Source organism: Parus major, chromosome 5 (assembly GCF_001522545.3).
Source record: "Parus major isolate Abel chromosome 5, Parus_major1.1, whole genome shotgun sequence".
In the NCBI taxonomy this organism is placed as follows: domain Eukaryota; kingdom Metazoa; phylum Chordata; class Aves; order Passeriformes; family Paridae; genus Parus; species Parus major.
In genome coordinates, this window is record NC_031774.1 from 39,403,770 (window position 1) to 39,419,890 (window position 16,121).

At 39.7% G+C, this 16,121-nt stretch overlaps 1 protein-coding gene across 21 annotated transcripts in view; it reads left to right on the plus strand.

Annotated features, from left to right (window-relative positions):
- The window catches only part of TTLL5 (tubulin tyrosine ligase like 5), a 134,802-nt gene that overhangs the window by 40,255 nt on the left and 78,426 nt on the right, over positions 1–16,121 (plus strand). For 18 of the 21 annotated variants that reach the window (XR_001522002.3, XR_001522003.3, XR_001522006.3 and 15 more), the window contains 9 exons: positions 858–971; positions 1,345–1,436; positions 2,029–2,091; positions 3,014–3,052; positions 3,985–4,115; positions 5,091–5,376; positions 9,271–9,454; positions 11,047–11,193; positions 13,293–13,387. Coding sequence is in view for 13 of the 21 variants with exons in the window: in XM_015629957.3 (XP_015485443.1) it covers positions 858–971; positions 1,345–1,436; positions 2,029–2,091; positions 3,014–3,052; positions 3,985–4,115; positions 5,091–5,376; positions 9,271–9,454; positions 11,047–11,193; positions 13,293–13,387 (1,151 nt within the window). In the remaining 8 variants the exon portion in view is untranslated. The remainder of the gene's footprint in view (positions 1–857; positions 972–1,344; positions 1,437–2,028; positions 2,092–3,013; positions 3,053–3,984; positions 4,116–5,090; positions 5,377–9,270; positions 9,455–11,046; positions 11,194–13,292; positions 13,388–16,121) is intronic. The other 3 variants (XM_015629959.3, XM_015629962.3, XM_015629961.3) reach the window with 2 other exon arrangements.

Sequence of the window (16,121 nt, forward strand, 5' to 3'; positions counted from 1 at the left end):
TTTTTATGGAGGTAGTTTGTAGAAACTGAGCCTAAGACCATTTTAAATGTACTTGAGAAAAAGTTCAAAGATTTGTCTTGCTTGAATTTTAAAATTTTATAATCCTGATTATTTGAAGACATTTTGAATTCCTGTCCTTTTGTTAGAACTGGCCAGGAATACCCGCCAGGTTAAAAATAAACTTAGTGACACTGTAAATTAATTGCTTTCCTTATTTAAAAAAATTGCATATTTATGCAAATTTGCATAATGTAACTGTGTACATCTGCAGGATGTGTCTGTTAAGTTTGAGAGGTATCAAGTTGACCTTCAGCAGTATAGTAACAAAAGAATAACAGGTGGAGAACTTTTCCTTCCAACATTTATCCTACCAGGGAATTACAGTTCTGTTTTCCTAGTGTAGCAGCACAGCTGGAACAGAGAATCATGGTTCTGGTACTATTGTTGTGTGAATCCAAGTGTATTTGGGTCCTGTGAACGCTGACTCTAGCGCCCTTTGGGTGAGGATTTTCCTGTGTGACATTCTGACTTTGCTGCTTTTGGTGCATCTCCTATTCTTCCAGAAGGGGCCAGGGGTGTAAGTACTGGGGGTGATGGCTGAATTGTGCCTTCTGTGCTAAAATCTGAGAATCTGAATACTCACATTTAGTGACAGCTGGGGTGTGGACTCTTCAACAGCTGGGCTGTGGAATTGTGAATTCTGGCTATAGTGCAGAATTTCAACACCTCTTGTTGAATGATCTACTCAGGAGTGTAGATGCTGCTGGGAATGGGGTCCTGGAATTTAAATGTAATTTTTTTTAATATGAAAATAGAGAGAGGGGGAAAAAAAATCCGGATTCACACTGTCTCTACAGCGTACCCGTCCTCTGTCTGCCAGCGATGCTGAACTTAAAAGCTCAATGCCCTTAGGCAGGGAAAAAGGAACAGGAAGGCACACCAGCTCTGTGCTAGGCCTCTCCATGGAGGAGGTAAGGAGGCTATTAAATAGCTTTTATTTACCTTGGCTTTCATGCAGTATGTGGGATTATTTGCTCAACAAAGAGCAAGTGCATGTAAATGAAAAATGTGACAGAAGTAGTATAATTTTTGAAACAGAATTTGAGTTTTACTGCTGGTATTGCTCTTGCCCTCAATCATGCCAAGCAGAGATGTCTTGAAGCAGTGATAGACTCTTCAGAATTAAATGCAAAGCAAAATTCCTTAAGGATATTGTTACCTACTAGTCCATTTGCAGGACTGAATAGTTTTATTTTCTGAAATTCAGAGATTTTTTTTGAAAGGTTCATTTTTTATTGTTATCTATTTTGCTGGCTATTTTTTTCTTTTTTTCTTTTTAATCAGATCAAAGTTCTTCGGCGAGTGAGAGAGGAAAATGAACGGAGAGGAGGCTTCATCCGGATATTCCCTACTCCATTAACATGGGACCTTTATGGGTAAGAATAAAGATCTGATAGGATGGCACTGATGCTCCGTGGTGAGGGATATTCTGTGTTAGATGTGTGTAGGTCAGCCATCTTGGCATTCAAAAAGATGTATTGAAAGTTCTGGCAGAATTTGTTTAAGTGTTAAATATTCTTTTATCTGATCACTTGTTTTTATTAGCTGCTACTTTGCACAGCTGCACCCCATGGAAAGCTGTTGGACATTATTTCTGGTATTGCTTTTCTGTTAGAATAAAAATGTCTTCCTTTCAGATTTTTGCTATCTACTTGTACATACTCAAGCTGCATACTGTGTATGCCTGTCATTAGGCCATAAACACCATACAGAACTCATGCTGAAGGTTACACTGTATTATGCTTTCTTAAGTTTATTTTTCTAGTCTGTAATATTTTCTCCATCTCTTGAATCACCAGGAACTTCATCTAAGAAATGAGAGCTCTCCTCCTTTCCTCTTTTATGTTGTGGTTCTTGTATGAATCTACTTTGGGATTTTTTTTTTAGAGGTCATTTATTTCTGTATTATGCTGCCTTTCATTGTGTAGAGCTCTGTCTTGATAATACTGTATTTTTTTTTTTTCCTAGGTCTTTTCTAGAGCACAAGACATCAATGAACTACATGCTGGCTACACGTCTGTTTAAGGACAGGTAGAAAGCTTCTCTGTTTGGGAGAGAGGTAAAGGGCACAAACAGTACAAAAAGGATTGATTCCTCACTTATCCCATGTTATAAACACAAGTCTGGGATTTATAGGGGTAGTGATAATTGTGTGTCTCTTCTCTAGTGTGCCAGTGACTGTTGCTCATGTATTTGTGTTGCTCTTCTGAAACCAAGGGCAAAAAGGACAATACTCAAAATGGGAATCACTGGAGTACTAATATAACTGTAGACATGAAAAAACTTGAAGCACTTAGGTTTCTCTGTGAAGGGATTATAGGTTGTCCTGGCTTACCTTTTGTTTCAAATTTCAAATTGCATTAAAGCTTGTCTTCATGTAAAGTTAGCCCTGAAATTGACTTCTCCAGTGTTTTAGTATCCCTGTGTCTTGACCTGTGCAATCATGGTTTGATGATTCTTTTTCTGGGTTGTGGTTGGGTGGAAATGACAGTTCATGCCACTAGCTAAGCTCCCACCAAGAGCTGTATGCAGTGCCTTTCACTGCCTGTTTAATGCCCTCCCTTCTCAACAATTCTTCTTGTGCAAATTTGAGATCCACTATGAAGTAACTACTAAGTCAAGACAAAGTGTCTGAGAAAGGAGACAATATTTACACAAGTTCTTCCCACATCAAAGCTGTGATTTTTTTTTTTCTCTATGTACGTTCAGGGATGTGTCTTGAAGAGTAGTTCTAAATGATGCCTTCTCCAGCCTAAGCCAGACAAATGCAAACATGAATTGTACAGCTCAGGGCTCCTCTTTTGGAGCCCTTTTTTTTTCCTTCTTTAAGATAGAACTCAGAAGTAATTCTGTAAAAATGTTCTTTCCATTGCATATGTGAAAGACTAGGGAGGCTTTGTAATCAAGGTTGATCCAGTATGGAGAGTAATTTTTAACCTTTTTCTCTTCATAGGGGCAAGATGAAAAGAGAGCTCATCACTGCGAGATCCCGGTAAGTAGCCGCTTAATTAATTTGTGCTTTGTAGTATTTATTCTAAATTCAAATTTCCTTAGCTTCATCTTCAGGTTGTGAGTCAACACCTTTTCTACCTGAAATCCATGAAAATAATGTTAGAAACCTAAACACAGTGACAAAGAATGTACCCTCATGTGGAGATCTCATGTTTTCATTGCACCTTAAAATTTCTCCTCATAGGTTTCTCACTTTGGTATTCCTGCCATACTGATAAGCCTCATCACTGAGCTCTCTCAAAAGATATTGTAATGCACAAGGGTTTCATATACTCATAATCACTTTGTTAGCTCTAAAATAATAAATGAAACAATGAGCATTTTCTGTGCTTGTTTCCACCTATATCACAGGGAGCACTTTCTTGGGTCTTTGTGCACTGGCAGAAAGTTGTTACTTTTGTAACAGATTCCATTAAGGAATCTGGTAGGCCTCCTTGTCCCCTGACTTAGGTAGAACTTGTAGGAAGTTTGGCATTTTCCACTTACGTTATGTTAAAGTTCTTATATCTGATCAGTGAAGAACAGGCTGCCTACATAAATGGTTCAGACAGCTGGATTTGTGTCAATGTGCTCTCTTTCCATTCCCCTTTGTTGTTCTGTATTCTTGCAATTTCCTCTATTAATTGTGCCGTGAGCTGTTGCGTGATGGGCAGATGCTGCTCAGTCATGGAAGTGTGACACTGGGTGAGTGTGTCTCGGGGTTTTGAGAAATGATGGTCTGTGAAGTATGTACAAGACTTTCTTCTAACATGTACAGGCTTAAAAAAAGCAGAATTAGACTGATGGTAAATATTTCTTCCCTGTATCAGGAAGAATGTTCTTTGAAGAAGCTTGATCTGCTAGGTCTCTTGTATCATCAGGGACAGAAAGACAAAGGGAAACTGAGGGATGTCTCTGTACTATGTTTCCCAGAGCAGGTCTCAATGGAAGGCTGGAAGCTGTGGACTCTCATGCTCTCTTTTATGAGAGAAAGCTTATTTCACTGGAGTTACGGAAGCGTCGGCGATATGGCAAGGCTAGAGCAGCACAGACAAGAGCATCAGGTATGCATGGCTACAGTTTTAGATGAGCAGCTAGTCAAAAACAAGCAAGCAAAGGACTTTCTTTTTCATTTGCAATGTCTGTGAATGGGGTTGTTCGGTTTCAAATGTTGATAGTTTTTTCTTCATTCTAATTCTGAACTTCTTGCTTGTTTAGTGCCTTGAGTTACATTCCCACCTTTCCACACCCTCATGTATATGATTAAAGGTAATCAGTGCTTACTTGGAAATGAGCTTGTTGTTGCATTTTGGGTAAAAACTTCAATGGTGTGTGTGCCTTTGTAATTCTTCAGCTTTTCAGAGAAAGATAGAACCTTTCAGATCAGTTCTCCTAGACAGCTGTGTCTCTTAAGCTGTTGGGGAGAGAAATCTTTATCCAAGCTGATGCTGGGAAAACTTAAAAGGGTAGAGAGGTAAATGATCCGCACAAGTGACTGTTCCTGCCTTTATCTAAACTTTTTCTAATAGCTATGTGATACTGACTGCAATAGGAAAGATTGGATGTTATAAGATGATTTTTGCTGCTCTCTTAAGGTAGATGATCTTTATTGGCACATGTGGAAGTTTAGATTTTGTATTTTTTTTCATTTGACACACAACACACAAAAATGTGTGTGTGTGTATATATATATATCTCAAGTATGGGTGTATATATGTCAGTATACATGTAAGAATCAGGATAAAATGTAGGAAAATGTCTTTGCCTCTTGGATTTTGGGTGGGCATTCTTTTTTTCATTTGTAAGGTTAAAAGAAGAATCTTGGTCTGTATTCTGTAATATTGGGAAAATGGCTTCTCAACTGTTTGGTGCACAAGCAGAAAGGCAGGATGAATATAGAACAGTCATACTTAAGATGCTGTTCTAAAATGGTGGTGTTCTGTCCTTCTAGCAGAAAAGAGTTTAGGGGTAAACCAAAGGGTATAAATAGTAGAACAGTCCTCTCCACACCAGCATAAGGGATTTCTCCTCTTCTACAGGCACATCAGAACCAGCAAAGCTGTCCCTCAAGTCAGACACAGAAGGTGAGGAGGAAGAGGAGATGGATGCAGATGAAGAGGTAGATAGAACTAGCTGCTGTCTTTCGGACACCCAGGTGAAAAACAAGCCAAAGTTCTCTGACTCAGTGAAAACTACTTGTAAGGAGAGGTTACCAAAAAAACATAGCAAGAAAACTGAAGATGGAGAAGAGCTGCTTCTGCAAAAACCAGATTCTAAATCTCAGTTTAACTTGCTTCAGATTCTTCAAAAGCAAGGAAACTTGAGGTGAGAGTTTCCTGCATATTGCCTCTAATTTTGACTTGAAGCTAATGCGAGTTAAAATATGGAGGATGCATGTTACGAGTGTGAAGAGCTAAGAAGACCCTAGAAAAGTGGCCTGGATTTTTGTCTAACTGTAGGCTGCCTTAACATCTTGTTGGCAGAGAAGGGAGACCATTGCAAAGTCTTGACAGTTTACCTAAATGCCTGACCTACTGGATCAATGTGAAGTATGACCCTATAGTTTCCATTGCTGTTCTTTAATCTGATGGTGTAAGCTGTTCTTTGTCAGCTCAGGCTTCTAAAATACCTCTTTGCCTTAATGCAGGATGCCTGCTACTGAATTCTAAATCTTTTATTCTTGTTCTTCATATTTTCCAAGTGGTTATAAACATATGTTAAATTATCCAAGAACAGTTGGATAGGAATATCTCAATGCTGTCTCTCCATAAAATTAGTTTTCTCATTTTTGTACTTTCATTTTTGATGCTAGAATTTTTACCTCTGGTAGTAATCTTTGCTCAGGGTCATTGCCTTCTGAGAACAAGATTAGGAGGTAATTTGAGAGCGACAAGTTACTGGAACATTTCATTGCATGTTGTTGGTGTGATGGTGTGGAATAGAGTATGTTCTGGTGCATGACTCTGTTTCTTGGAAAAAAAGAGATGTGCTGGAGGAGATTCTATAGAAAAACGCCAAGCAAGGTCTTAACTAGATGTTTTGAAATACGATCCCTTGAATGTGGGTAGCAAAACTGTCTTAATTGCAGATGGACAGAAAGTGCAAAAAGAAAGCATGGTCATATATGTCTGTGTAGGACGGCTTTAAATCTTCTAGATAAGAAGCAGCATTATGTTTTCTGTAAAAAATGTCCAAAGGTAGAGTAAATGTTTCTTGTTGTTTTCTTAGTTTTAATTTCTGGGAGAAACTATGGATTCTTCAATAGGTTTGGGGATTGTTCTGATGTCTAGTTATGGCAAGGACATTTGCTGTTGTGATGGGGAAGATTCTGAAACCTCTTTTGAGGATAAACATTGCAATGCTGTGCCTGTATCTACTTATATATAGAGCTGACTCCTGCCAAGAACATAAGCTCTGTCTGATGTTCCTGGCAGAATCTTGCTCAGCACCCTCACAGCACCTCAGCACTGTTGGGATTCCCCACAGAAGGGTATAAGGCTTGTGGTGACCTCATGTTCTGAGACTGTGCTCGGCTTGACCCCATCTGATCTGTCATTGATACAAGCTTTGCTTGTGGGCTCAACAGAAAGAGGAGCTGAAGTAATAAAGTTTTCATCCAAGAGAAACCAGGCCCATTCTAGTCAGTTTTTGTAAGTGGTAGGACTTCTTTCTCCTTTAGTCAGCCATATCCTGATTGATATTGACACCAAAGGAGAGGCAGTATTAAACAAAAACCTTCTTTAGTTTTTAGTCATAGAAGTATCAGGTGCAGGCCAAGACCTGTATTATTGTGCTGATGTTGATAATGGGGGCTCCTTATCAAGCACAAATTTTGAACAGAGATGTTTGAGTTGTACCTAAACCAAGCCTGACAGCTCTGGAGAGCTGAGGTGAGAGCCTTTTCTAATACATGGTGGCCTGATATAGAGAGTACCAGTTCTCAGCTAGGATTCAGAGAGTTCTCCCAATATTCCACACATGGAGAAAGAAAAGGTAAATGGAGTGACTGGTAGTAGCATACTGAGCTCAGAGATGTTACAAGGCCTGTTGTAACATCTGCATTCTGGACTTCACTGAAGTTCCGGGAAGACAGAAATTGTAACCAGGTATTTTCATCATGTTTGAGTTGCTGCAGTACAGCTATTAACAGGGGATGTTAGCTTGAGACTCTTGTGTACTTGTCATTGGCTTAGCCCCTCTTTGGTCCTGTGTGACCTTCCAGAAGCATCAAAAGTTGATAATTAAGCTGATATATGGATACTTCCAATGCATTTTAACTTCAATTCTTACTTAAATTGATGCATTGATTTCTATAAGTGTTGCTACAGTATGGTTTCTGTGTAACACTGTAACGTAGTGTTCCTGAAATTTGCAGACCTATAAACCAAAAAGACTTAATTGCTGCAGAGTTTTTAATAGCATTTCAGGGACTCAAGTACTTGGAGTCATAAGGACCATGTAAGTACCTGAGAATATTCATAAGAAGCAGAGAACAGGTAGAAAAAAATCTGGTGAAGTTCCTCAGGAATCGGTCTGAGGCTGATATTGATTATCAGTTCAAGAATGACACAAAATGTACAAATGAGCTAATGGAATTTGCTGATGGAAAATATTTGGGTGTTACTACCATGAGAAAAAAGTGGTGGACTAAATATGAGAAAAACTGGATGACCTTGAGGATATAAATAATGTAACTAGGATGAAATTCAGTAGCACAAAGTACAATGGGATGCTTATAAGAACTAATAATTTACAGCAGAAGTTCTCTCTGCTGGGTGTTCATCAACTAGAAATTAATTATAAGGAAAAATATCTTGCATGCTGGTTGATCAGAGGAAGTTTGTGAAGCCCGAGCTCATGCATGCATGAAAACACCAAATGTGTTCCAGGGTTTATCACTTGACATACTTCTGAGACTTCATGTGGAGTATTGTATCACCCATATGCATGGAAGGCAAGTTGTGAGTGGCACACAGGTGGAGGTGAGCTGCTGGCTCATCATGTCACCATTGTGGGTGCTTTGTTAGAAGACACTGGCAGATGTGGATAGTTCACACTAATAAAATGAAAACTATGAAAGGATGTAACTGTTAATAAAGACATTTAAAGTGAAGACCCATCAGGGATTATATTTAAGATACAGGACATTGGAGACAGCAAAAGCAGCTATAAACTACTCGTAAGTGAAGCTGGGCTGGGTAGGGAGAGGAAGTTCCTATTCATTAGGACATTAAGTTCTGGAATAATATTTCTGGGAAGTAATGGGTTCAAAACTCTAGTTTGTTTAAGACGAAACTTGAAATTCTACAGAACATATTAAGACACTTTCTAATGATTTTCCCTAAGAAAGGGAAATCTGTTGCTGATACTAAAGCCAATCTGCTGCTATATCCTTATGAAAAGCTTCTAGCAGCTGTGGGGGAAACTATGAGGATGAGCAGAGGCTTGGAGAGCAGAATGAGGATAGGTTTAGACCAAGAGGACAGTGAACAGAATTCGGCAGAGCTTTCAGCAGTTTCTCTCACAACAAATGCATATACTAAAGTGGCTACTATTGTGAGGAAATGAGAAGCTATGTGTCCCTCCCAGTCCTCTCCTCAGTTCATGCTAACAGCTTCCCAATGTGTTCAGCCAGCTGCACAGCAGATTTTGCTGATGTTCCTTCATTCCTCAGTGGTGCCTTGCTCAATGAAATTTGGCTTGTATTCCTGAGCCAGCAGGGGAAGAGCTCACTTTCACAGATTTAATTCTTTCATTTCCAATGGGAATTACAGGGCCTTTGTTATAACTCTGGCACCAGTACCAAGCCCTTTGTTTATTTTATGGTCTGTTGTTGTGGTGTTCAAAATGTTTGTGAAAACAGAGGCCCAGTAGAGCCTTGAATTTGTTTTAAAAACAGTTTTGCTGATGTCCATGTGGCTTTTAGAGGAGGGTAACCAAGGCTGTAAAAGGCAGGAAGAACATTCTGTTTTTAGAATTTATCTTAGAGAGTGTCTACTATCTTTTGTACCTCCTGGAATACCTACCCCTTCTTGGTGAACTGAATGTCTGCTTAAAAATGCTGATGGGGTGAAAGGGTCCTCCTTTCTTTGAGCTTCAGCATTAGTGCACTTAGGAGGTCCTTGCTGACTCTACTTTGGTCCATAAGCTGTGCCTGACTTCTGTAACACTTCCCATTCCTATTCTGAAGATAACTGATGGATTCTTTTTTGTCCACAGCAAAGTGCAAGCTCGTACAGCTTTCTCTGCCTATCTACAGCATGTTCAGCTCCGACTGATGAAGAATGCTGGTGAGCAGGTCCAGAATCCTGCCTGGGTTGCCAAAGAGGATGAGCAAATGGTAAGAAGCTTTGTGTTGGCCAGAGTGAGAAGCCAAGTTGAAATCTACCTTGAGAGTTTTGAGGTCAGTTCCCATCCTTACAAGTACAGAAGTTCAACTGAGATGATGGTTGTTGATTTTTGTCTAGCTGCCAGTGCTGTATTTTAAACATACGGATGAGGTAGAACTGCTTACTGACCTTAGAGCAATGCCAGACAGCTCTTAATGACTGAAATCTTGTTGACATTCAAGCTACTCAGATCACTTGTTGGTTCTCCTTTACTGATTTCTGAGCTTACCTGCTCTTGAATCCTTCTCTAGAAGATTCTGTAAGATTACTTGTTAGGATCTGGTTCCTGCTGCATTAAGCAAAGCATTCATCTACTCAAATAGAACAGGTACCCAGCTAAGCTTTTTCTCTTATGTACTGCTGTAATGTATCCAGACATCTGTGTTTATGAATTTTACTTGCATTCTAGATAGAGGAAATTTAAGTAAAAGCCAGTGAGAAGAGAAAGTAAAAGTGATGGATTTTTCTAGGCAGTATTTTAAAGTCCTGTGTTTGATATGTATGCATTTTAAAAGCACAACAAGCCCAGATCCCTTCACAAACCTTTCTAAAAGAGCTTTGGACAGTAGGCTCTTGAGCTTTCTGCATATATTCTCACTGAGTGCATGTTGCAGGGAAACAGCCAATGTAGTTCAGCGATAAAATTCTGTGTCAAGAACAATCATTCAACTCAGTGGAAAATGTTACCTCTGCTCTTTCCAAGTGGAAATTAAAACGGGCTTTTTGAGAGTCACTTTGTCTGCTGTACTGTGAAGAATAATGTTTAAAATAACAGATCAAACCAGCCTGGAGTAATGGCAATGCGAGGCAAGCTGTGAAATCCAATAGTTTGGCTGTGAGGCTGCTCATTTATGCATTAGCAGAGCTCCTAAGCAAAAGCTAATCCAGAGGTGGGACAGAAAGGGTTCAAAACACCCAGAGGATGCATCTTGCCTTAGGATCTGCCTTGCCATGTGTTTTTCCCCACCAGAGGTCAAACGGACATGAGGGAGGTGGGAATTACATGGTGAGGGGACTGGAAATTACATGGCTGTAGATGTAGACTTCTATTGCTGTGGAGAGGGTGTAGCAATAGTGTGTGTGTGTGTGTATATATATGTATGTACATACGTATATATATGAAAAATCATGAAATGGGGCTACCCACTGTAATGAAGATATCTGGCCAAGATCCCCTTTCCTGTGGTACTGCTGAGAGAGTTTTATGTCAGTATACTTTTTCACAGACCTTGTTTAACATGTTGCAGGTGGGTTTTTGGAAGAATTCTCCTAAAATATTTGACTTCACAGGTTATTGTGTGTTACTGCTTTTTGGTGATTGGCTATTTTTTTCCTTTATCTGCCGTGCTTTTGAGACAAACACTTCTTAAGTGTTCAAAATTCTGACCCACCTCAGGCAAGATACACCATTGGTTTTCTCTCCCACATCGGATTTATAGGGCTGTATTAAAAAAACATATTGCAGAATGCTTTCGCCTTCCAGTTTCAGCTCATTTTCTCAGGACAATGTGTTTAGATCCTGCCAGTCCTTAGATGCTGTAGTATCTCTGTTCTCCCCACATGTTGGAGATAGCATATTGTTAACTCCATCTCTGTTGCTTGCCAGGAGCTCATCATCCGCTTTCTGAGGCGAGCTGCCAGCAACCTTCGTCACTCCTTGAGGCTGCTGCTCCCCAGCCGCAGCATAGGACTAGTTGATCGTCGTCGCATCCTGGCTCGCCAGCTGGGCGAGTTCATCATTTATTATAACAAGGTGACTTATTATTTTTTAATTATTTTTTTTTTAACTTTTCTTCTTACAAACTGTCTTGTGCAGTCTGTTTCAAAGGCACACTTCTGTTATTTATATGATCTGCTTGCAGCTGTACATCCAGTAGTGGTATGTTGTTGAAATTGTCAGATAGACAACAATATTATTACATAATACGTGCTGGCCAGTAATTATGTGCATAAAAAGAAGTGCTGAAATGAAGTGGAATTTAACTGGTAGTGTGCTTTTTCTTTGCCTTGTCTTTGATTCTAGTGCTTTGTAATGCCTCTTCCCACTTCTTATTTTTATGGGGCTTCTTTAAAGATATTTTGTTTTATACAGAAGAGCGTGAAATATATATTTTATTATTTATTTGGTATACTGAGGGACTGCTACATATCTGTATTAAGATACTCTGCATGCTCAATGTTAAGGAGATGCAGGTTCTAATTTAAATAATTTTCACATGTTTGGATGTAGGAGGTGTTGTTCTTAACTTAGTGGTTTCAACCTAAGCTTCCCCTTTCCTTTGCCCCCTAGCATTTCTTCAGTGTTGGAACAGGGGTAATTGAAATTCAGCTTTCAGAGGCTGCTGTGCAGAGGCCTCCAAGCTTCTACTCATTAAGAGAGGGTGTTCACTTACATTACCTTGTCAAAACTGACATCTGGTAACTTGATCTGTCTAATCAAGGTTGGTATTGAACCAAATCTGTTCCAGGGAGTGCCTTGTATGCCTAATGCTCACTGAAGTACTCTGTTAGGAGGAACCACAAAACACTTGGGTGGCTCTGTGGTGAGTGAAGAATGCAGCTGCTTTGGATATAATTTCCACTCAAATTGTATTCAAACATTAGGATTTTCTGCTAACTCTTAAATAAATTCACAAAATAAAGCTGTGCAACTGGTAATAAATCAGTGCATAAACATATTTTCTCAGTTAAAACAAGTGAGAACGTATCACTTGAGGTTTCAGGGCATACATGTTTAAGCCCTGGAGAGACTTGTTAGGCTGTGAGGTTTTTTGATTTCTGATTCCAACATACAGACTTCTTTAATTGACTTGTAACTTCAGATTTAATAGGGACTCATACTTGCCGTTACATATCATCTGTAATGTCACAGAAGAAAAGAATACAGCTCCAGCAAATTAAACAGATCACATATTATCCATACATGTACTTAAATAGGAAAGGGTAAAGACGTCTCAGCTCAGACCAGCTTTTTCTTCCCTGTCTTGAATTATGTTGCAAAACATGTATCTGACCCTTTTTTTCCTGAGAATGCTCAGGGTAACAGCAGGAAGAAATGAAGTGGAAGTCAAGATAAAGCTTTTAAGCTGATACTGATGTTTCAATGAGCAAAAAGGTTTGTATCAATCTAGCCTCTAGTGCCAGCAAATTCTACTGTTGTAAAATAGACCATTTGTTTCTGAAAACTTGCTCCCATTTACACCCATAAAGGCTTACCATTTATTCCAGTATATTTCAGTGTATAAACATGTTTGCCATAGGCTGTAGTATTTTACTTAGTCTTTGCTAAAGCAGTGTGGTTTTGGTATGTGTATAAGCCCTCAGTAATTTGCTTCCTGACAAAAGAAATTAACTCAAGAAAGCTACTAGTTTATAGTAGAAAATCTGTTGATTTTCTGTGGACATCCTTCAGTTTGTTTAAGATGAATTTTTTACTTTCACCCTTCTTTCTTCTATCTATCTATCTACTTCTGGGACAAATGCACAAATAAAAGCTGTTTGGAGGAACTCTGTGGCAGAAACAGCAAAGTGGAGAGGGCATCTAATATCTGTTAAGAATGATTTTTTTTCCCTTCCATACTTCCTTATGTTCTAGCAAAGAGTGTAGCTGAAGGAACAGCACACATTTTTGAAGACTTGACCTTTTCTCAGCAAATCAATTGTGTCAGATGGAGGAATGGACTTTAGTGTATGCTTAGGATGTTGTCTCTGGGGCTCTCCATATTTACTCAGGTTGTTGCACATGGCGATGTTCTTTTTTTCTTAGATCCTGTGGAACTGGTTTTTGTATTCTGGGTGCTGTAGCTGTGCCATGGAACTTAGAGACACTTACTGATAACTGCTTATTAACAGGAAACAAAGCAGATGGCTCAGAAACAACCAAAAAAGGAAGAGGAGGAGGAGGGAGTGAATCCTGAAGATTTTCAGAACTTCATTGCCAGAGCAAGGTAGGAATAGATTTTATTCCCTTTGATGAAAGAACTCCCAGCCTTGAAGCCTTGTTCTAAAGATGATTTGATTGATCTAAAGCCTCTAGATACTTTTATTGACTGTAGAACCTGTTCCTGGTGAGGGACAGAGAGCTTGTCTCTCTTCCATCAACCAAACACTTGTAACATCAGCATCTGGTGCATAGAGAAGAACACACAATAGATGTTTTGACCATTAAGTAATTTCCCAAAGGACAGCAGTGGTTGCCCTGGCCTGTATAAATTTCAAACTGCTGCTAGTGAGTTAATGGTCTCTTTTGCTGTGGTGCTGGACCAAATGAGGCAGTACTTCAGAAGGAGAATGAAACTAGAACTGCTGCTTAGATGATCTGGAGCTGCTGTGGTTGAACAGTTGTTACAGCTATGACTCAAGTTTCTGCTCTCAGAAAGAAATCTCATGCTTGCTGCCTCTCTTCAGGAATTTTCCAGATCTGGATTTTCTGAGATGAGCAAGGAAGGGAGTTAGGCCTCTTATTTGGCCTGCTAAGGCAGTTCAGTGCAAGCAGTTACTTTCACAATGGAAAAACAGCATTTTCTATCACCGCACTTTATCTGCTTTAAACATAAAAGAGTCTGGTAAGAGACATATTTTGAAAATAGTTAAGTATTCCTTAGGGCCTATAGCATTGTATGAAAAACAATGGTATAACTATCTGACTATGCAGAGGTCTGAATAATTCAGTGAACCACAGTTATGTTTTCAAAGTCTCTGAGTGTTGAGCGCAAAAAGCAATTCCTCTTGCCTCCGTGTCATGGAGTTACTTTACCTTTAAGAAAGTTGAAGTTGCTGAGAACTGCCTAGAGTCTTTTCTCCTGACCAATTATCGGTCATTGCTGAGAACTGACAGCAGTTTAGGCCATTGAAAAGTGGGATCAACTTGTGAACCCTACCTTAAAGTGTAAAACCAGAGCTCTCTGAGTTCTCTTTGTTTCCTGGCAGTGAAAGTTAGCAGAGCTCTGGCCTCTCGCTCTCTGCCCGGCCATGCGGCCGGGCGGGGGCCGGGCTGGGCCTGCTGCATCTCCCGGCTGGGAGATGGGGCCTGCGGGGGGCTTGCCCCGAGCCCTGTCCGGGCCGGGCCGGTTCCTGGCTTGGCTGCAGGTTTTGCCGTGATGGAATTCACCAGAAACTGCCGAGTGAAGAAGGAGAAGGGCTCTGGGCCCGCAGCAAGCAGAGACGGTGACCACACTCTCCAGAGCAGCCATGAGGAACTTTCCATCACAGACGGCTCCAGTTCCTGCACCGGCCGAGGCCACAGAACTACCTACAACAGCCTGGGCAAGATTTTAACTCTTTCATTACCCAGATGAGACTTGCGGATTAACTTTTTTTATCCAGAAAAAGAAAAGGAGAATGATCAACATGAAAAGAGACTTTATAAACTACCAGTGACAAGAAAGAAAAGAAACTTCAAGAAAGGTAGAGAATTAAGAAGATGCTTTAATTTAGCTGAAATATCTTTCTGTTAGACTATGGAGATGGACAATGAAGTCCTGGAAAGAACTCCTTTAATTCATGATAAGTATGTAGGGAGGAATAAAGTGTTCAAAGTGTAAACTTGAGTAATTATGGTATAGTGATAACAGCAGCTCTGGGCAGCTGATATCAGGGCAATGGAAAACCATAACAAAAATAGTTTTCTTGTGAGAAACTCCATAAATTAAGAGGAAGAAGCTTCTGTTTCTCTACAAAGACAGGTGAAAAGACTGTAGCAAGAATTGGGACTGTTTTAACCACCAAAGTTCCAAAGTTTTTGTCTCTGTTGTCATGTGAACGAGAGAATAGTAGATAGATAAGGGATGAAAAGGTTTTTCTGGAAGTTTATTCTGGTGTTCTTATTCTTGTTGTTTGTCAATAAACTTTCTTTATTCCTTTTAAGTTTTATGCCTGTTTTGCCCTTATTCTAATCCATATCTCACAGCAAGAAATAAGTAATTTTCTTAGTTATTAGTTTTAAACCACAACACTCTGTTATTTGGTCAATATATGGACAAGAAGCCCTGTCAATATCTGGACAGATTTTTCCTGCCTTTTTAATGCCCCTCTTCTTTTTTCTGTGAAGTTTGATGGTCACTTCTTCTTTTGCATGACTGTTTATTAAAGTGCTCTTTCTTTATCTGTTTGGGTAGCACTAATAGTGAGCGATTAGAAGGGGGTGGTAGCTTGGGCATCCTAAGTAAGGTGGTTTTTCAGTCTGTCTTGATACATTGTTATGAAAACAAGTATTTTACCTTTTGCTAATATAATTGATGGAGTCATTACTGCAACAGATTCACAGGACTGCAGAAAAATCTTCAGATAAAGATGCCTAACTACCATACACCATAGGAGCTACTGCTCTGCCTAGAAATGCACATTATGTGGGCCCATGGTTTTGGTTCTCTGACTGTTCTGGCCACTGAAATGTCTATTGTGTCCTAGGCAGGTCATTTTGATTTTTGTCAGAAATGTTAAGAGACAGCTGCATGGAACGGAACTGCAAATTCTTCTGTTTCCGTGTTACTGGCCACCGTGCCATCATGGCCTGATGCACAGTCTAGGCTGGGGCTGGAGATTTTTGCTGGTTTGTCTGACTAAGTGTTAAGAATAGTTTGCCAGTGATCAGACAATTTCTAGTGATGATCTTTCAGCTTCTTATGAAGTATGAGGTGTGTTTGAAAACTCTGATATATGACACTACTTGGCACTGTGTTT